General features: G+C 40.3%; 1 protein-coding gene across 8 annotated transcripts in view; it reads right to left on the bottom strand.

Annotated features, from left to right (window-relative positions):
- MCTP1 (multiple C2 and transmembrane domain containing 1) overlaps nucleotides 1-22,705 on the bottom strand; it is a 406,611-nt gene that overhangs the window by 149,695 nt on the left and 234,211 nt on the right. For 7 of the 8 annotated variants that reach the window (XM_040986053.1, XM_040986052.1, XM_040986051.1 and 4 more), the window contains 5 exons: nucleotides 21,963-22,056; nucleotides 4,509-4,611; nucleotides 2,673-2,775; nucleotides 2,237-2,338; nucleotides 1,773-1,847 (listed from right to left, as the gene is read on the bottom strand). In XM_040986053.1, coding sequence (XP_040841987.1) covers nucleotides 1,773-1,847; nucleotides 2,237-2,338; nucleotides 2,673-2,775; nucleotides 4,509-4,611; nucleotides 21,963-22,056 — 477 coding nt within the window. The remainder of the gene's footprint in view (nucleotides 1-1,772; nucleotides 1,848-2,236; nucleotides 2,339-2,672; nucleotides 2,776-4,508; nucleotides 4,612-21,962; nucleotides 22,057-22,705) is intronic. The other variant, XM_040986058.1, reaches the window with a different exon arrangement.

Genomic DNA, 22,705 nt, shown 5'->3' on the forward strand with positions numbered 1-22,705 from the left:
GCATAAATTCTTACCAAAATACATGTTTTAAAAATAGGACGAATGTAGGTTGGGCTACCTTTGTGCTTGAGAAAACATCACCAATAGATTTGAATTTTTATTTTGCGACTCACACTATGTACATTTATTAATTGTAGATGCTTAAACCACATTGTGGTCTTCATATTCACTAAATGTCTTAATGTCAACAGATCTCAAATTAAAATGGATAACTTGGGTGTTTTTTTTAAGGATCTTAGAAACTGGTCGAGTATTGTTGCTTTATTCTAGAAAACAAAACTTTGTCACCCTTTTAGCCTCGTATCTGCCCTTCTTTCTACCATTCTCTGTCTTCCACTTGAAACTGAGTCTATGTTTTCTCATTATTTTCCATACTTCTGAAACTAGAGAAAGTTTTATGTGACCAAATGTTCTACAAAAATCGTCTCTCTTAAAAAAGGTGTATAAGAATGGATGCAATTTCCACTTTAAAACTACAACATGACCTCAGCTATACAAAGAGTCCCTGTAATGGAGAACAGCTCAAAAATTACAAACATACATACTTGATACTACAATAATATATATACAGGATAATATTTTTCTACTTTCAAGTACATATTTCAATGCTGTTTTGCTATTTTACAGCACTAGATAATTAGTGTTTACTGAGGTCCAATCATATCAGAATAGATATGGATTAATATAGACACACATATGTGCGTACCAATTTAACAAGTTACTAAAACTGAAATTTCTCTCAGACAAAATAAAGGATGCCCCATTTTTTTTCCTTCTTTGTTCTGATCACCTGCCTTTGAAAGCTACTGTCACTGTCTCTCTAATCATAGATATACATATATAACCTATATTTCTATTGAGACAAATATTACAATTTTAACCCATGTGCTGCTTTAAAATATCACTGTTCATGATGAATTTGTTAGGCGAAAAACCAAAAGAATATTTTTAGGTCTCTAATGTCACAGAAAATCAAAAAGTATTTCAAGGTGCAAATCGGTCCAGTAACCTTCCGGTCTGTTATAAACACACATGGGTTTAGCTGTGTTAATTGACTTTCCACGATTTTTAAAGAGAGATCATTTACTAATTCCTCACACTTTGAGATCAGATCTCATTTAAAATGATCATGGTGGATACTGAGTTTAATTGAAAAATTCTTCAACATAGGAAACAAAATCTCAGATTTCCAGATTTTTTTTTATTTGCTCTGCTAAAAAGGCCAATAAAAGTTCACTTCTCAAAGATCATGGTCAAAATCTAATTAACAGGAAGGTTCCCCTTAGAAGGGGGAGCCCCCGTCAGCTGGATTAGCGGGAGGAGCTCTCGGAGTGCTTGCTTTACACACACCTGCAGCGTACCTGTGGGTGGTCTGCACGTAGATTGGAACCTCAGCTTTTGGCATTCTCATTTACACATTCCATGGCAATCAAATTGTATTTTCTGTTCCAAATGACCACTCTGTGGCTAATGCATGAACCACATATCCATTATACACAGCCCCTATAGTATCCCCTTTCCCTTCTGAGCACTGCCCCCTCCAGTTTATGAGTTTAGTGTTGTCCTTGTTTGATCTTGGAAAGAAAGGAGAGAGTAGAGAGGAACAAAGGGGAAAAAGCAAGAAATAGCCATTTTCAATCAGTAGATGATCAAAAACCCCACCGCCTGCCCCCTCCTACCTCCGTAGTGTATCTGAATTTACTTCGATGTTTTATACTCAGGCTTGCCCAGAGGGAGTCATCTTGACTTTTTTTTTCTTTTCTTTTTATTACCTGTTTAGAGAGTCTGTTTTCCTCTTCAATGTACTTCTGTTCTTTGGGTATTAACGTCCGTAAACTGGCTTTTACCTACACATCAACACATGTGTCTGTTATGGATTAATAGAGTACAAATGTTTACAAGCTATTCACGCAGTTCAATTTGCAATCATTTCTATAGTTTTCAAAGTCTTGGCTCCTGTGCTCATAAAATATAAATGTTGACAGTTGCGCATGCACGCATTCGCCCTTCGCAATGCCGGCAGAGCAGCAGGGCCGGAGCACCGGCGACCGCAGCGCCTGTGGCCAGCTCGCACACACGGTGCGGATGTGCCGGGCGGTGGCAGAAGCGCTATCGCCAAGATATATCAAGGTTTAGAGAAAACGAGGAATGACAGAAATTCTCTACAAATCAGGAACAAAAGCTTTCATGAAACTGAACTCTTTAGCAGTACAAAAAAGCCAAAGTTAAGACTTACAGCATTAAAAATCACATCTATTTCAAGATAGATGACCCCTTTTGTTGGCCCTGTCAGCTGCTTGTTTTTCAAGACGTAGGCTTTCTGTTCACCATTTTGAATCTGCGGGAAAAGGACATGACAGCCGTCTGTCTCGCAGTCTCCACTGAATACACTCCCTCGGCGACCTTTGACCCCCAGCTGCTGAAACTGACAGAAAACCCAAAACAACTGTGGCAATTCTGACAAGTACCTGTTCATTACCACGATCAAGTCTGTCAGGAAAAATTAACTATCATGGGATTCAACATGGCCGGGAATTGAGTATGTTAAAATTTTTAGTGTTCTTATTACAGACCTTGGTTGAGAAATGACAGACACAGAACTGAGGGCTTTTTTTTTTTTTTTCCTTGAGCAAAAGCAACCCAGAACAGTGTGTCAGGCGGATAAAACTTACAGAGAGCAACGGGATAGCAACTTTGCCCAGAAAGTCGGCACTTCGGTCCCGATCTTCATCATAAACTGTCACTTCAAGAATGGAATGGATATCTTTAATGTTGCTGCAGAATAAGCATATGGGAGGAAAAATATTTCATCAGTGGTCTAAAATGGGTTGGAGAATTTGAATGGCTCCAGCTGACTGTGTGTGTGTTTCTCTCTGTTATTTGCATACACACACATGCACAGGGTAGCTTGGGAGCTGACAGAATTTTCCCAGAATGCAACATAGTCGCCCAAAAGGAAGGTTCTGTTCTGTACAACTTCAAACAATATTGTAATGTCAAGCTGTAACTGGTTTAGGAAATATAAATTTTTTTTTTTGGTCTGGATGGGCACAGAATATATTATTACAAAAATATCAATAAATGGCATTGGCTTTTTAAAAGAATTTTTCTTAACATGATGACAATGGTTTATTTTCTTGTTACCACCAGGTTTGGTATCAGCAGCACTCACTGTATATATATATATAAAAAAAAAAACTGTCCTTTCTTTTTATAATAACAGGACATCTCCTTTTGGTTTACAGCTCTCACCAAAACATTGGCTTCATTTCCACTAGATTTACCATAAAAATGAACAAAGAAAACAGAATGGAGAAAAACGTAACATTCACAGCTACTGTACCACCCTGAAATTTAGAGATTAAGTAGCTTCCCTTGCGGTCCAAAGAAAATCTATGCTAATAAACAACTGTGTGAGCCTTTCATATTTTTGTCTCTGAAAAAAAAAGTAAGTGTAAATTGTTGGAAGCAGTTATTCTTTGATCAAATTGTTTACCAAGAAAACATGAATTAAGAGAAAACAAACATACCAGAAAAAAAAGAAACCACAAACACCGCTGAATTTATTCATTACTGACAAGCCACCATCACGTGTGAGAAGAGGCCTATCAGGACACAATTAATGGCTTTGATAATAATCAAACCTATTCATTCAGTTACGCACAATTGAGAAAACACTCCTCATAGCTCCCTTAGCAGTGCAGGTCTGCTGACCATGCTTTAATCTCTTATAAATATGAGACATTTCTTAATATTAAAGCAGTGAGATCATGAAGGCTGATTAATTACTGGCTCTTAAACTGAGGCATTATAAAGAATTAATGAGGAATTTAGTAGTAGTTCTTACATATACACACAAAAATAGAACTATGTTAAAAAAAAAAAAAGTTTGAACAAGTCTTCCCGCTTGGAGAGTTTTCCTTTGTTCTGAGTTCATTTCTTAAGCCCAGCTTCAAGAAACCAATTCTGGGGGATATTTTTAAGGTAGTATCTGTAGCTGTTACAAGGAGTGATGGAAGGCTTACAAAACTCTTCAAAAACAAAAGAAACATGAACTCAAAGGGTGTCTGGAACAATGCTTAATATTTTTTACTGTGCTAAAATGAAACAAAGCCCAAACGAAGCACCTGCTGAATCCCTGCCCGGGGTTGTTTGCTGATTTCAGCAATGGAACAAATAGAGCTTTGTCCCCTCCATGTCAATGTGGTGGGAGACGGATTTCAATAGAAAGTATAAAAGGAAGAAGCAGTATGGCCAGGCAGTTGATGGGAGCAAAGCCCCTCCTCAAATCATAGAAAAGCACAGAACAAAGACACAGGGCACCCCCAGATTTCACTCTCCGGAAGGTAAGAGGTTAGGAATTTCCTCCCTAGGAGTGAAGTCAGGCCAGATGCAGGGTTGTGACACGGCGAAGAACACACCACAAACGTGTGTGCACGCACACGGTCTCAACGAGAAACGTAACTGAACACCTTCTGCGAGATGAAGTCACGGCCACGGCCACTTACAATGTGAAGACTTTGTTCCACTCGGGATTGAGATTCTTGTAGACAGTATGTGTCAGCAGCCTGTCGTTATTCAGCTCCACCACACAAAACGGGTCACTTTTACCTAGGAGAGATTAGGGAGGTGTGTTTTTTAGTATACATAGTACCCACAGGGCACACTTTATAACCGTGGCCTTATCTCTTCCTCCTCCCGCATCCCTCAAAAAAGTGGTCCAGTCAACAAAAGGGGAGAATATAATCTTAAAGCTTTTTAAAAAAAATCAACAAGGAGTTAGATATCATTTGACAATTTTAGGAATCATGATGATTCATAGTCACTTAGGATCCAAAAGAGGTGAATTAAATAGCTGGCATTTCAACTTGTAAAATTTTTAACAACAAAAATAACACTATCATTGCCAATGAAGAGGAAACAAAATAGGACCTTCCTCCTTTTCTCAGTTTTCATTTAACTTGACAATGACCACTGGAAATGTTTAACTGATGCATGTGGCTGGACATATTTCTGAGTCTCTGAGTCTAGGGAACTTGTAACAGAGTTTCCAAGCAAGAATATTTTGAGAAAAGCGATCTACTGCAGAATTTACCAGACTGAATCAGACCAAATTTTTCCTTCAGACATATACGGAATCACCAGAAGGTAAATTAGACCCTCTGAGGTACTTAGCCTCAACAACCAATCTGCATATTAAAAAGCTCAGTTTTTTTTCCTTCTTCTGTCCACTGAACATAAAGAATCTGTAAGTTATTGTCTGTTTACGCAGACTTGGCTCTGCCACTGTCACATCCTGTCCAATTGGCAATTATGTTTCCTGATGTCCTCGATACTTCTGTAATGTCATGTCCTGTATCGTAAGAACTCAGAAAGTCAGAGGCTCTGCAGGGGCGGCATTAATGATATTAGCGCAGCATGTAATTTGTTTGATCCCTTATACAAATGACAATGAAATCAATATTTAGACAAAGCTGTCCAGAGGTCATATCTTTTAAACTACAATATTGATTTAGACCACATAAGAGGTTAATGTGCATATTATTAACTTTAATGATAAAGAATAATTGTTTTAAATGCATTGTGAATTGTAGCCACAATAATTTACACTTCTGCGAAAGCTTAAATATCATTGAAGATTTTCAATTAAATTTTAATGGGAAGGAATTTATTAGCCCATCACCAACACAGATGTTATGTATTCCTACCCAATAGTGTATTTACTTTCCATACTGTAATCCTTCAAAGGAGCTAGACAAACTTGGACTCAACTTTAATTTATTAATTTTATATTAAGATATTTAATATGTGTGCTTTAGTTCATGAGGGCTTTATACACCCCTGAAGAATTGCATAATTTAATATCAGGATAGCCTTCTCAATTGGGGGACTCTGAAAGAATTTTCAGTAAGGAATAGAAAGCTAGAATCTTCAAAGTCTAGCTAAAATTTTACTTTCACTTTAGTCTCTGATCTCTTTTTCTTTTCTTACCTTCTTAATTCCTCTTGCCCAACAGTTGTCATTTTCATTTCCAACTTACATATACCATTGAAAGTAATGTTCAAAAAAGGACTATGTTGTTCATGAAAACCCCTTATAATAGGCTTTCTTTTTTTTCTCACAGAATTCAGATGTAAGTAGAAAAAATAGAACGAAACAATTTTTCAAAGTAAGTTAAATAAAAACCTCTAAGTAAGACCTTCCCCAGTAAGGGTGCCATATCTCACTGGCTAGTACACCACACACACACAGCAGAAAGTAGGCAAATGTTTTGACAACAGGTTTATGCATTTAGCAAATACAGGTTGCTTTCCATGAGCCAGACTGTATTACATGTGTGGGAAGATCAGCACTACACAAAACAACTAAAACCAATATCCTCCATCTCATGGGGTGTCCCGGTATTCACGGGGACAATCTGCCATATTTTACAAGTTGACGCTCATGAGAGAGCAGAAAGGAAGAGCACTAGTACCTAGAGGGAATGTCCAAACAGGCAGAACACACGTGCTCACAGAGACTGGGACAATACAGGCAAAGAAAGGAAGGAAGTTAGGGAGTGAACCTTGGGTTTCCCAGTGAACGTGATGGAAAGATCAGAGCAGATGCTGATCCTGGTGCTTCTACAACAACACTCAACGAGCCTGGGAAAGTAGAGGAATGGTGGCGGGGCTGAAGAAAAGGAAAGCAGATGACAGAGGCAGGTGTGGGAAGAGAGGCAGGGCTTTCACTCAACAGGAGGGGACATTTTCTGGAAGGATCTGAGCTCAGGGATGCAATGTTCTGATGGCTACTAGTTGGAGAATGAGAGAAAGGGGAAAATGACAGGACCAACCTACTTGTGTTCACCCTGAATGTAAATGGTTTAAACTCATTAAATGTCATAGATTAATAGAAAAAAACAAAACCCAGCTATTGTTGCCTACAGGAGATACATTTCATTCACCAACAAAGATCAGCAGAAACTATATTGCATGGATTTAGATTTTTTTTTGGTTAGTTTCATCTCTTCAAAACACTTCTTTCTGATTAAATTCTTCAATGATTCATAGATCATACAGTAGCATCATTTTCTTTAAGAAGGTTCTTGATTTTTTCATTTCTTCAGCAACTCATTAGTCGTTCAGTAGCATGTTATTTAACTTCATGGTGTTGTTAATTCGTTTTTTCTTCCTGTTATTGATTTTGTTTGTGGGTTTTCATTTAAGGGGCTGGTCAGTAACTGTATAATGGGGACTATCAAATCTAGCAGTATGTAATTTAACTTCATGGCATTGTAAATTTCTATTTTTCTTCCTGTTGATTTTGTATTGTGGCTTTTCATTTAAGGGGATGTATAGTAACTGTATAATGGAGACTATCATATCCAGATGTGAGGATACAATGCAGTATGCATCACTACTTCCAGACAAAGATGGACTCCCAGTGAAACTGCTTACTATCTTGACAACAGGATGCTGGACTCTCTGCCATTGTCCATGCCTGCAATAATGGGCATATGATTGTGTATGAAGAACTGTATCATAGTAATGATATAGGGGGACTCAGTGAAGGGGGAGGGGATTCGGGAGGGGATACAGGAAATCCCAGGGCCTATGGAACTGTATCATAAAAAGAATAATAAAATGATAATAATAAAAAGAAGTAAAATTAAGAGAGAGAGGGAGAGAGCGAGCGAGCGCCATGGGAAAAGCAAGAAGCAGCATCAGGAGGCTTTTGCAATGATACAGGTGGTAAAAAGGGGTTGCTTCTCAATGCAATCTGAAAGCAGAATCAACAGAATCTGTACCTACTGATACTGAACAATCTGATTGCCCTAATATTACTCTTTGAATATGCAAAACAATTCATGGAGCTTAGCTGACCTTGTTATTTTTTAAAATATTATTTATTTTCAGAAAGTCAGATTTATAGAGAGGAGAGACAGAGAGAAAGATCTTCCATCTGCTGGTTCACTCCTCAAGTGGCCACAATGGCCAGCACTGAGCTGATTCAAAGCCAGGAGTCTTGAAAATCTTCTAGGTCTCCCATGTGGCTGTAGGGTCCCAAGGCTTTGGGCCATCCTCTATTGCTTTCCCAGGCTATAAGCAGGGAGCTGGAAGGGAAAAAGAGCAGCCAGGATACCAACCAGCGCCCATATGGGATCCCAGTGCATGCAAAGCGAGGACTTTAGCCACTAGGCTATTGCCCCAGTTCCAAGCCTGTTCTTGACTTGTGGGGGCACTAAACCCTCTGCAAATTGCTCACACTGGATGTTTCTAATATCTGGTGGGAGAAATTTTAGGTAAGGAGAGAGTATGCAATTTTATACCCAATTTCATTTGTCTTATTGTTTTATGGTTACTGGTAAATACCAACATCACTTCTTTGTGTACCATGTCATCTTTCAGTAATTTAGAAGGTATTCTGCCACCAAACAAATTTAGATCAATCAATTAACAGCAATTTTGACCAAAATGATAGTACATTCACAATGTCAAATTCTCTAAACTTCCCACTGAAAAGCAGAAACTGGTTGTATTCCAGCAGTGGCCACACATGTTAATATGCTTTATCTGGTTGGCTAAATAATGCCTTAAATGACTGCCTTTTAGTATCTGGATTTTGAAGCTTTGATTATCTGCCACTTAACCAACAAAAACAATCAGAAATACTAGTGATGGGACTAACCACTAATTATCTTCTTAATTATTCCTTCCTTTCATCCTTTTATCTTTCCACTGGGTCCCTGTGTGTGCTGCAGTGCTTGCACACAGTACCTGAGTGATGGGGTTGCTGGTGGTCCATATGCCAGAGGGGCTGGAGGCTGCCCCTGTCATTAGCAGACCATACAGCTGGAAGTTCAAAGTATAAAAGCAGCAGCCAGTGGTGACATGTTTCTTTTCTGATCACTTGCTTTGAAGAGCTCACTGAATATATGGGAACACAGATGACATCCTCTTTGTTCCTGTCACTCAAGCAGACCTGTGTCTACCAATCGGCTCTCTCTCAATCCCCATCATTTTGGTCGCAAAGTATCCATTTACCCCCTTAGCAATGCAATACACTGTAGCAACACAAGTGGCTTGGATGGAAGATAAATGGTGGTGAAGCCAGGAGGGGTGCCCTCCACTGGATCACCCCACAAGCAACTGCACTGTGGTCCTAACAACCCATCTACTTGAGCCATCATCATTGCCTCCAAGGGGCTGCATTAGCACGAAGCTGGAGTCAGGAGCCACAGCAGGGGCTGAACCCAGGTACTCTGGTGTGGAATGCAGGCGTTCTGACCATTGTTAGATGGGAATGGGAACAGTACTGGGTGAGGATGGGCACTGTGGAGTGAACTGCTTTAACTCCTGGAACAGCTATAACCGCCTCAGCCTTCTTTGAGAACATGACGATTTTCTAGAGAGAAATAAGAGCACCTTTTGAAGCCTTCATTACTTATTGTCTCCTGGAATCATCAACGTGTTTAACACATGGTCTTGTTCTCAGGGCACACAATTTAGTGATGGGTAACAGACATGTAAGTACACAATGAGAATGCAGTACTGTAATAAAGGTAAGTGCAGGAGACAGAGCAGGGGGCCGGGCAGGAAGCACATCATTGTGTAGAACAGGAAACGGGGAGAAGTGTACATCTCCTTGCACAGGTGACACACATGCTAAGGATTGTGCCTCACTGGCATCAGCCCCTCAGCACTCTTAGACGGACAACAACAGAAAAGTGGTCATTCACAATTTATGATTAGGAATATTCAAGTTTCCCTCATGTGTCCCTTTAATAAGATCTTTATTTAAAAAAACCTAGTTATGTGCCCCCAAAACTACAGAAAAACAGGAACTTAAAAATATTAATCAATCTTGTTTAGTATCAGGGTGTATTCCTGGTCTCATCGCAAGGATTTGTTTTTAAGATTTATTTTTATTGTGAAGTCAGATATACAGAGAGGAGGAGAGACAGAGAGGAAGATCTTCCGATCAATGAATCACTCCCCAAGTGTCCGCAATGACCGGTGCTGTGCTGATCCAAAGTCAGGAGCCACGAACTTCCTCCAGGTCTCCCACACAGGTGCAGGGTCCCAAGACTTTGGGCCGTCCTCAACTGCTTTCCTAGGTTACAAGCAGGGAGCAGGATGGGAAGTGGAGCTGCCAGGATTAGAACCGGTGCTCATATGGACTCCCTGCATGATCAAGGCGAGGACATTAGCCACTAGGCTATCACGCCGGGCCCAATCCCAAGGATTTTTAACAGGGGGAAAAATATCCCCCCAAAAATAAACATTAGAAAGAGGTACTTTGGGGACTGGTTCAGTGGTTTATTAGGCTAACACTCTGCTTAAGGCATCTGCATCCCACATGGCTTCTGCAGCTCCCCGCCCTTGGCCTGGGAAGGTAGCACAAGATGGCCCATGGCCTTGGCACCTGCATCCACTAGAGAGATCTGGAAGAAGCTCCTGATGCCAGATTTTAGATCAACTCAGCCCTAGCCTCTGCAGCCATTGTGGCCATTTGGAGATTGAACCAGCTGGTGGGAGATCTATCTCTTTGCCCCGCTATTGTTCTGCCTTTCACAGAAAAACAAAACAAATCTCAGCAAAATAGACTCTTTTACCCTATCTCCTACAATTTACTCTAAGCGAAGCACATTTTCTTAATTACTACATCTACACAGATTTTAAAGCATGTACTGTCTCTCAGTGCCATTCTTCTCTGGATGAAAAGTTCTGGAATTGTCTCCAGCAGGCAACTCTTTCAGCAATCTTTCAAACATCATCACAGATGAAATGGGGTGACCAAATCTCTTTCCCCTCCAGCCCCTGCTCTTTGAGGTCAGGATGCTAATTTATGGATCAAGAACTAGGCATAAGTCTTATGCCATCCCTGTTTTTGCTTTGTAGACAGGTGGACTCTTTAGATTGTGCCAACTTCTTGTCTGAGCATTAAAATCACTCAAAAGACAGCGAGTGATCTTTGTGCTTCTGTAACAGTTAATCCTGAGCCATTGGTGGTGAGCTTTATCCAGGGCCATTTTGCTGCTAACAATGGACTGCGTGCTGGATGGGATACGTTCCCTGTACACTGTGTGGGGAAGACAGTGATCACCTCTCGGGCTTTTCTCTTCTCGCGATGTGGTAGAAAATTGACATCTCAGAATCAGGGTTCTGGTCCCACCAGAGGCAATACATCCCTTTTACTTTCTCATGTTAAAGACTGGCTAATCTTGATTTTGCTTTACTATCCTGAAACAAAATCAAGTTGACTTAAGCAGGATTGAAAATTTGAATATAAAGCCTGCACTCCAGGATAAATATCAAAGTTGTCTCTGATAAAAATCAGGCATTCATTTATTTTATTGAATGTCTACTTTTGGCCAGCCCCTACAAGCAAACGAGAGAAAGGTCTTTGTGCTCTTGGAATCTGTTTGTAGTGAGGAGGTGGGGAAAAAAAGAGAATACTGAACTCAATAAACACACTATATTGCATGCCAGAGAACGGTGGCTGTTCAAGGAAAAACGTGAAGTAGGATGGGGTTTCCGAGAGTGTGGTGGAAGGGCACAGTTTACACATTTAATATACATTTAACGTTATGACAAATTAGTAATAATTAGAACAAATGGAAAAGGCCTCCCTGAGGAGCCAAGCTGTGAGCAAGGAACTGGAAGAGATAAAGGAACGGGCAAGTGGTTGTCTCCATGAAGGTGAACAAGAGCTGGACCAGCTGATGGCTGTGCACAGGCACAGTCGAAGTGGGAGGGCAGCCAAAGATGGCAGAAACAGAATGGGACTCAGATCCTGACATGCACTGGAGGCCACAGCAAGGACTTGATGTGCTCAGTGTAAAATGGCAGCCGCAAGCCAGACTTGAAGAAAGAATTGTGTATTTGGGAATGCAACCCAGGCTCAGAGAAACATGAAACCTATTTTAAACCAAAGTCTGCATTTGGTCACATGCACAATTTTTTTTTTCACAACAAATGATTATCTAATACTTTACAGCACCCTTGGTACTTCCAAGACCTAGCTACCAAACGTCAACAGGGTTTCCTAGTCATTGTAACAATCCCTTCCCCAAATCCCTAAGACATTCAAGGGAACAATTCCATCTTCCCCCTCAGTTGAGAATCATTGCCCTGCAGCAATACTTCCTAAACATTTTGCTCTTGGAACTCTTGCAAATTGAGGCTATAATGGGACTGGTGTCATGGCGCAGTGGATTAATACTGCTTGCCACAATAGTATCCCATCTCGGAGCACCAGTTCAAGTCCAGCTTACACCACTACAGATGCAGCTCTCTGTTCATGTGCCTGGGAAGCAGTGGATTAGGACTCAAGTACTTGAATTCCTGTCACTCAGGTGAGAAACCTGGATGGAGTTCTTGGCTCCTTGCTTCAATTTGGCCCATCCCTGGCTAATACAGACAACATCTGGAGAGTGAACCAGAGGCTGGAAGATTTTTTTCTCTTTTACTCTGACATTTAAACAAATACACACATGCATAGATCACTAAAACTTACTGAGGATGTCAGAGAGTTGCACATATGGGCTACACACAATGAAATTTATAATTTTAGACATTATAACTAAGAACATTAAAAATTAATCTCTTTAGGGCCTGGTGCAGTGGCCTAGTGGCTAAAGTCCTCACATACACTGGGATTCCATATGGTGGCCAGTTCTAATCCTGGTAGCCCCTCTTCCCATCCCTGCTTGTGGCTTGGGAAAGCAGTCAAGGATGGTCCAAAGCCTTGGGACCCTGCACCCACATGGGAGACCTAGAAAAGTCTCCGTGTTCTTGGCTTAGGATTGACTCAGCTCTGGTCATTGTGGCTATTTGGGGAGTGAATCATTGGATGGAAGAACTTCCTCTCTGTCTCTCCTCTTCTCTGTATATCCAATACCTTTGCAATAAAAATAAATAAGTCTTTTAAAAATTAATCTTTTTAATATGTTGACATGAGAGGGTCTGGTATGATGGCCTAGTAGCTAAATCCTCACCTTGCAAGCACCAGGATCCCATATGGTCACTGGTTCATATCCTGGCTGCTCTACCTCTCAGCCAGCTCTTTGCCAATGGCTTGGGAAAGCAGTAGAGAATGGCCGAAGGCCTTGGGATCCTGTGCTCACAGGAGAGCCAAAGGGGCCTCCTGGTTCCTGGCTTCAGATTGGCTCAGCTCCAGCCATTGCAGGCACTTGGGGAGAATGGGGCTGAAAAAGTCAAACATATTAGTATTCCCATCAAAATAGTCTTGGCTCCCCTGATTGCTGAAACAGCCTTCGGGATGTCCCAAAGGTTCTAGAATCACACTTCGAGCATCATGACCAAGAGCAACAGGAACAGATACAGCCCAATGCAAATGATTTTCTTTTCCTTGGGATGTAGAACTAGATGCAAAAGTATGATAAGATCACACGTAACCCGGTGCCATCTGGAGTTTTAGAGTTGCATCATCCTGATAGACACTGGGAAGCTTGAAATGTACGACGGCAGAATCGGCAGAGAAATAAGACAGGAGAGAAACTGGAAGCAAACAAAGAGGGAGACTGGGGTATCAAGAAAGTGGAGAGCATGCAAGAGAAAATAATGCCTCAACTCTAAAAACTTAGATAAGCTATGATTTTAAAAATTGGAAGATTTAATTTTTAATTCATATTTGATAAATTATATTCAGGTCATTTTCTTACTTATGAATGCAGAAGTTCTTTGGTCTATAATGATTATAAAATTTCTTACAAGTATTAAAAGTTAGTATGTTTTTGTATGCCCTCCTAGATATTTCAGGATCCATAGTAAAATCGCTCTCTGTAGGAACAGGTAAGTTTTTAGATCAGCTTTCCTATAAGTCAGTGAATGAGCTGCAGAGATTTTTTTGCAGTGAAATAAAATTCTTCATGCTTGAAAAGTTAAATACTGTATTAGACAATTAAACTTTTAATGTATTTTTTTAATCAAAGGTAATGCAGCTGATGAATGTCATCTGTCAAGTCTTTGCCATTAGAATGGTGTCTTTGTCTTTCTTTTTCTCTTCTACAAAAATGTCTCATTCAGGATTTGTTATTAATCTTTGTTCCTAGCACAATGTCTCCAAGTGTGCGGGCATGTGGGAAGCCATGGAGGCCAGGTTCACAAGTTCCTGCAGGGTGTGAAGCCCCCATTTCCCCACAACCAGCTGGTTATCTGGGCTCTGCCTCAGCAGCTCCAGAGAAGTCATGACCTCCACTAGAATATTCTGATCTAATTGGGGATATTCTAATGTCTGGGAAAAAAATTTATTTTTTTTACATCATGCATAAGAACCATGATTTTATAGGTTTTTATCTGTTCTGTAACTTGCCTTGGGTAGCAAATCTAAAATCTATACAAAATGACAGGTATAAAAGAAGGTCTAATAGCATCATTACTTTATGTTTATGACCCATGTTCATGACCTGCCTTTGGTGCTGGAGCCTGCGGGTGGTCTGGGAAATATCCATTCATACCACCTTCTCATGTCTCTTCTGGAACTAAAGAAGTCATGGAGCCCCAAGCAACATTTCTAGACTCCCTTGCAGCTACGGTTGCAGATCTGAGGCAGACTGCACACAGTAGATGTATTTACCCAAGACTTGGTGCTCACAGGCAGTTGGCTGAGGGCACATGGAATTCATCTGGCTACTGCTGACTGAAGGGGGACTGGCATTAGAGGCTATCATGTTGTCTTCTCAATGTGTGGATGTACCACAAGCAGCAACTCCTAGATTTGGCCATGTGGCTGGTGACTAAGTTTAGAAGTATACTTTCTTGGACTGATATAACCCCAAAGATTCTATGATCCAAAGGCTACTCTACAGCAGATTTTCCTTTGGTTAAACTTGTGAGAAGGAAGTTTGCCCTCTGCATCCGAACCTTGGACTTTATGTTCTTGCTAACTTTCCCCACTCCTCACTCTCCCCACAACAGGCTTTTGAACGCTTGAGGAAAGCAATTACCTTCCTCATCTTCCTTTCTGCAATAAAGGTAAGTCAGAGGCTTCAGGTGGCCCATCCCCACCAGTGTTCCTGCTGTCATTCACAAGCTGTGTTTTATGCGTCTGTGGCAACTATGGGTAAATCATTTCATTTTGCTTCACTTTATTTTTCTCATTTATTAGGTGGGATATCATAACAATATTCAGTCACATTGCTATGAGGTTAAATCTTCGAACCAAGCAGCTCAGGGCTCAAGAACTGCCTGCCACTGTTTCCACTGTCTTTAGTACAATCCATGAAGTAATTCCGGGTGATACGACTTTCAAACACTAAATATCCCAATAGGAAACCACATGCTGGTGAGTGTGTCAGTGCTGTTCTTTAGAGAGTAGCTTTCCACACTGAATTCACACTACAGGACGTCTAATGAGCCCACAATGTAGTTATCAAGCTCAACATTGCATTTTTCTTTAAATAGATGAGATTGGCATGCATGTAATTCTCTCAAGGAGTATAAACTCAGCTCAAATTCTATTATTAATACAAGACAGCCTGGGTTTTTTTCCTCCTAGTAAAATTTTAGAAGTATACTCTTTTAAGTCCATCTTAGAGCCATCAGCCCCAACCCATATGAGTATATGTATATTAGAGTCCCATAAGATGAATGAGCTAACTCTTGGTGAGTTTGAGAAGGAAGCAGTCAGCATGATCTCACAGTCAGCACATTCCTGTAGCAGCTGGACTAAGGACAGAGCCTCCGTGTGGCATTTCTACTGACACCTGTCCTTAAGGAGGAATCTTACCAAGCTTCCTAGACCCTAAATGTTCATCTGCTAAGTTTTTCTTTCTTTCTTTTTTCTTCATTTAATTTAAATTAAGATCCTCCTGGATACATTTCTCTGATGCATCATTCTAGGGAAGGCACCATCTATTCATACCATGATTTGTAATATCGCAAAACACAAAGAAGAGTGCATCCATCACTCTGGCATCAGAAAGTGTTTCTCGAAGCACTTCCTGGGGTGATCCTGGTGGTAACCCTCCAAGCCTAACTGGCAATTCTCCATTTCTTTATTCAATAGATCACCTTAGGATATTAGCCCCACAAAATTCCACTCGTGACTTGATAGTATTTCTCTCCATTTCCCATTGGTAATGGGTGCGCCACTTCCACAACCCATAGTCCTTCACCTCTGTAGCGTATCAAAGTCAATTACGCATCTCCTTTGTCATTCCACTTACTCTCCCACGGCCGTGTGTTCTAGCCATGTGACTTGCATTAAAACACACACACAGATAGCGCATTTCCCTTTAAAACACTGGGTCAAACTCTGGCTTCACCAGGCATGTGTCAACCCATCATTTTCATTCCTTTTCCCACAGATACTTGATATGAAATATGTATTTCCACTGCTATAATTAAAATAGGATGAATTTAAATGCAATTGTGGAAATATCTTACATTTCTATGTAGGATATGGTGACGTGAAAGAACAGTAATGATTTATTTTCTTTGTGATGCTTTTGCGTAGTTGTATTGTTCAGGAAGAGATTTAGGTAGAATTAGGTACCTGTATCACACAAGTATATATAAATGTTAATTTCTCAATACAGCATGACTCTCAATTGTTGGATATTTTTGAGGTATTGTTATAAAATGTATATAATTTCAAAGCATACTGTCTAATAAAAGCTCTTCTCTTTAATTACTAAAATGTGAATGGAGACAGTAGCTTGTAAATGGAAACAAATTGTAGTTGGGAAATTTTCAATACATTTTGTGTTAAGGTTTAAAGTGTTTCAAACAATATACTTGTAAGATATTAACCTACGAAAAAACAAGAAGAACTTCTACCCATATCTCTATTTGGTAAATTATATTTGTCTTTGATACTTTTTAAGTATCAAGGATTCCCACTATATTCTTGCAGTTCATCCAATGGAACTTGGTAGAGCTTAAAGGCTATATATTCTCTCTTCTTCCACCATAGATTTTTAAATAACAACCACTGTTGAATACACTGGTGGTAGGGGCACATGACATTAAATGTTCACTTCCTAGAACTCTACAAAAGCAACTTAGCTACTTTTTCCAGTTAAACAGCTGGACTGGCAGGCTACTTGAAGCTGCACTGGAAACACAGTAGGCTATTTATTACAGCAATCCACAAAAAACGTTAGTTTTCTTTAAGGCCAATATCTTGGCTGTGTTATGTATGTGTGTTTGGTATTTCCCCAACTCTCGATAAAACTTGGAAAGAGCAGAAATGCCTCTTTCTGTACCGCTTCCTTTTCATTTTCACTCTCTGGGTAGACCCATAATATTCAGGGAAGAAAGTACCAAGAACAATAAATCCACATCTCTTTATAAAATATACCTTTGTGAGCCACTCAAGCTGGAAATCATAGGAACCAATAAAAATGCAGGCAGCCTACTGATAATGAGGTCAGAAATACAAATAAATTTACTTTTAATGAAGACTAGAGGCACAGTCATCAAAGTGTTAAAATTCATTTCATGCATATCTCCTTTGCTTCTTCGCTGATATTTACCACGCAACGCTGTGAGAAAGTAGATGCCTAAGATGCTCCAGATAAATGGCTCAATTAATTGTACAGAGGTAGACCTCTTTGAGCCGAGCCAGGGCTGTGAGCTCTTTATTAAAAGCACTATTCTGTAGTCCATAACCTTGTTTCTTGACTCCTCTCTGGTTTCCAATTTAAACAAGTCCCCATGCGGCCTACTCTAAAGGGCTTTGTCTCCCTGTCATTGTTAAGAGAGCTGAGGCATCCTGGAAGTGTGAAATCAGACCTCATGAGTTGAACGGTTCCCCAGGGAACGCTGGACTGCGCAGAAGGTCAAAGTCATGGGCTGAACCATCTAAAAGTGTCTGATCGCCGGTCTGTGACACAGCAAGTTGGGGGTGGGGGGAACGGGGGCTGGTCTGAAGAGGACTGAAATTGAACACATCTTAATTAAAGCCCACAGACAGCAAAACAAAATGTTTTCTAGGCAGCCTGTCAAATGGGGCTTAAATTTAGCTCTACTAATGAATCCGAGCTGCTAAATGTTATTTCTTAAGATAATAAGACTCTCACGGAAGCTGATAAAAAAAAAAACCGAACTGTAGCATGTTTTTTTTTTTCTGCTGTTTTGTTACTTAAATATTTTCCAACAATGAAGACAGTTTTCCAAAAGAAAAAACATGGGAGAATTCTATGCAAATACAGGAATAGTAAACATCTCTCTTAATAACTCATAGGTTCCCAGGCTACAGAGCTGGCGAGACACGAGTCTTTCTGCCTGGGCTGGTTTTAGAAAAAGATATACTCATTTAATGGGACAATTTCAGCGCCAGAGTCTGTTCATTGTAAATTCTGTCTCTTCCTTTTGCTCTCTGGCTCCCTGCTATTGTTTCCGGAAAGAGATGGTGCATTAATTTAAGAGATCAATTTACCTGGGGAGGTGAAGTTTTCTATTAGTGTACGTTTAAATCTGGGGGGCTGCAAACAGGGAAAGGTAGGGGTCTTTTGAAAGGTTTCGCAATCTCCTCTGTCATGGTTGCTGAAAACTGCCGGGCTGGCTGGTCTCCCTCGGGAGGCTACGACCTCTTCCCCAGGAGGAGGGTAGGGGTGCGGGTGGGAGGGAGCAGACAAAAACAAGGAAAATGAAGGGGAGGGGCCCCAGAGAGAAGTCTTCCTTGCTGCGAACTTCAAAGAATCACTAGCCCAAGACTAAATACTGTGCAAAGAAAGCCTCCCTCAGCCAAGAGAACTTGAAATGTTCTGCTGAAAACAGAAATTAGGCTCTGCTCAAGGACAAAGAAAAAAAAAATCATAATGAAAAGCTAGAAAAGACAAAACTATAGCCTGAACTGGCTCCCACCACCACCACCCACCGCCATCCCTGTTTCTCCCTGCCCAGCCTGGCTCAGGGTGTCTGCCATCAGTGAATGCAGGGCCAGTCTCCAGCATGGACTTTTCACGGCTGGAGGACAGGTCGGTAAGTGATAGCCAATGCTGTTTCTTAGTCACTTCAACTTTTTCCTTCCTGAAGAATGGAGTACAGCCCAAGGCTGCAAGACCCCAGGACCACTTTCTCAGGGTGAAATTTCAATCCCCCTCTTGTGCCTTGCTTAATGCTTGTGGATGTGTGGGACGTGTCAAAGGAAGCCTTAACTAGCAGAGTTAATCTCTTTTTAAAATCTGTATTAACCTTAATGATTTGAAGTGCACTGTCCAACACTGGCCTATTGAGACCGCAGAAAAAACTGCCCTCGACTATCAACAGTTTATTAGGGACTTAACTGAAGTGACCCACTGTAGTAGTGTTTAGCTGAACAAAGCTATAGACTTTTTGTGGCCAGGGAAAGAATCGAGGGTTTCATTAAAAAGTAATTTGTGCTTTATACTCACTCATTCAAAGAGAGTCTCAATTGCCCTTTATTCACACAGTATCACAATGTTTCTCAATGAATGTGTTGTCACAAAAGAAAAATTTTCCATTTTGAAAGAGAAAAAAATTCTTGGTCACTGCAGCAAGATGAAGGGCTCCTTAAATGGTTACAGAATCTTTCTATCAGCTCTTACAGATGGACTCTCAGAATTTAAAACATTTCTGCTTCAGCCATGTCAGTGTAGGTTTAGGTTCAGATCACTAACGCGTTTCTAAGTTATGGCCAAGATATGAAAGTCTGTCTTGTTAGACAAGTGATCTAAAGCCGAGTATCTGATAACAATTGCCTCAATTGTACTGGATCAGAAAGTATTCTGGGTTTAGTACAAAGTTACCCAATGATCTTGGGCCTCTCCTCTCCACCCACAACACTTCTAACCACACAATCACATGAATATGTGAGACCACACCACTCAGCGCGCTCCCTCTCCTCAAACGATGACTTACTGAATGCCGGGTGGGCCTTGCCTGTTATCCAGGAAGACGCACATCATGAATCTTCTTTGGACAAGTTAAGAGATAAAGTGCACAGTGAGCTTCTTCGTGGCCTCAAGTTAATGAGAAGGACCACGAAGCATCAGAAGACACATATAAATATATATATAAGATTCACCCTTCCCCCCAGTAAATATCAATGCAAACACTGGTGGTCAGACATTCAGATGTTTCTGGTTGAAATAACTGAGCTCCCCATTTTTGCTGCCACACATATCATCAAGACCACAAGAGATCTGAGAGCGAACAAGGTCCGAGGCTGAGTAATCCTCTTGCCTCTGTATTCAACATCTCTCTTGTTCCATTTAGAATATATTAGATTATCAGGCCAGCATGGAATGTGGAACCATTACATTTATACCATTAAAATTGGATGAAAGAAATTGAAGACTGTTATTTAGTATTCCCCCAAATTAATGTTCTTGCTACCAAATCAGAACTATGCCTCAATGGCTCCCTTGGGGGAGAGGCTTTTGTTATTCATAACAATTTACACAGCAGCATTCAGAAAGAAATATCTATGTTTTCTAGCTTTTAAAGATGAACTCTAACTTTCATGGTGGCTAACAGGCCAACTGGATTCATGGGGTTTGCACACTCATGAAGTTTTAAAAACAACGAGAGTTCTCCAACAGAAGGTGAACATCTATAATTGCACCCAACTTGTTGAATGGGCAGGTGCATAAACTTCAGAAGTGATTGCTACTTGAGTATTTCTGTAAAAAAAAAAATGACTGCTCAGATTAGTTGATTATTACCCATCCTAGTCTTAAAATCTGAAAGGAAAGAAACTCATCATTCACTAAGTGCTTAGTCTGAGGAGTACAGTACAGCAGAATACACAGACAGAACCAAGGTCTGGGCCGCCCCTCACTATCTCCAGGTATACCTATTTTGAAGGACTACTTTAGGTATTTTTTTGTGTTGGCTGATTCATGGATACTTCTCTTGTAAAAGAAATTATAACCACCCAGTGTTATTTTATCACCTGGTAGTCACCTGAGCATGTACAGCATTCAAATTTTAAAACATTGCCACTTTGAAGCAAACATCTGCATTTCAGTTTAGTTTCCTTTACTTTGGTTTTGATTCTGCCTGAGTTCTAGAAGCAAGCACTGATGATGTGGACTCCCAACTTTTGGATGGCAGTAAATTTCTTTTTCTCACATATATCCATGACTTTGTCAGGGCCATCTTGCTAAGCATATGCAACAGTAAACATATTTCCATAAATAAGAAGTGAGTACTTTCATGAACAGTGACATTTGCATAAAAATTGAGCAAGTCAGTCCTATTTATTATCCAATTTGAGAAGGATAATTTAAGGAATGGGATAAATATCCTCCATATTTTATGAGATTAAATAACAAATGAATGATCGTATTGTTGTAAATTCAAAACAGAGATTTAATTCTGGAAATCACTGAAATAATTACCATCAGTCCATTTGTTAATATGTCACAGAAATAGCAATATTCAAATCAGGAAGCTGTAACACACCCAACAATTCTGGCATTTTGACAGGCCTGTTTCCTAGTTCAACAACTTCTGAGCAATCTAGATAACTTAGTTTAGATTCCGAATTCTATCTGATCTATCCTAAAGGACATGGATATTGAAGGAATCGGGTTGGTAATCCAAAGATCAAGAGCTCACAGCAAGATCCTGAATGTCCTAAATCCAAAGTTGTCAGAGAACTGTGCAACATTGTACAATATGCACATTTGATTCACAACAGTTGCTGCTGCAAGGGATGCTGCTCATGTCAGAGAGGGGCTGATTGAGCCAGGCCTCAGTACTGCCTGCGTGGCAGCACTAGCAATACACATTCCTCCTCCACAGATCAAGCTTTGGAGCAGCTACCACTCAAAGTCACTTGGCTGCTTCCTGTTTGCAACACTTGACTGTGTCTTTCAAAAGCAGTAACAATCTTAAAACCCAGGGGTCGGCAAATCTTTGCAAGATCCACCTTAAAACTTCACATGATCCTTCTGTGATGACTCAGCTAGTCAAGTGAAGAGTTACACGGTTGCATGGCCCCGGCAATAGAATTGTACATAGAATTGTAGTGTGTCCTACCTGTGACATCAGCGGCCATCAATCCTTCTGCTCTGATGACTTTTACCTGGAGAAATCCCACATCTTTGATGTTGTGAAATATCCGCAGGGGGCTCTGAAAGATCCCAACAGTGGTATGAGAAGAGAAAGGGCTAAATACATCTCTAAAGCTAGAGCTGAAGAAACACTAAGTGCTATAGTTAATCTCAGGCTGCTGTTTCAGGGGTCCCAAGGCTCACTCGGGTTTTTCTAATGTAAACTCCCCCCACCCCCGCCATCCTGAATGTATGTGCATGAGCATATATGCAGATAAATATTTCTATATAGATTTTCTAACAATAAAAAAAGCTGCACTTACTCCCCATGAATAATCATCAAGAGATGGTAAACAATAAATCCTAGATTTGCTACATCTGCTTCCTTCCTTCATTCTCTACCGAAGCACCCCAAGATATCCTTCATCTCTGGACATCCTGGCTTAGAGACTGATGATTCTTAACCTTGCATCTAATGAGTTGGTGACATAACAATCTTCAGATTTGGCAGTATAAGAACAGTCACCACTTAACCAATTATTTTTTCTTACTATTTTCTTCTTAGCAGGTTTTGGAACTTGGATGTACTAGATGAAAGTCAAATTAATGAACGGATATTTTTCTATGATTTGACTTATGGAGCTCTACAACTTTGTAAAGAAAAGGTTTGTAGAATTTTTGAAAAGAAATCCAAAAGAATGAACAGGTTTTCTGCAATGTTACAGGTTT

The sequence above is a fragment of the Ochotona curzoniae genome, unplaced genomic scaffold, assembly GCF_017591425.1.
Source record: "Ochotona curzoniae isolate NIBS_2020 unplaced genomic scaffold, NIBS_Ocur_1.0 contig_4501, whole genome shotgun sequence".
Lineage (NCBI taxonomy): Eukaryota > Metazoa > Chordata > Mammalia > Lagomorpha > Ochotonidae > Ochotona > Ochotona curzoniae.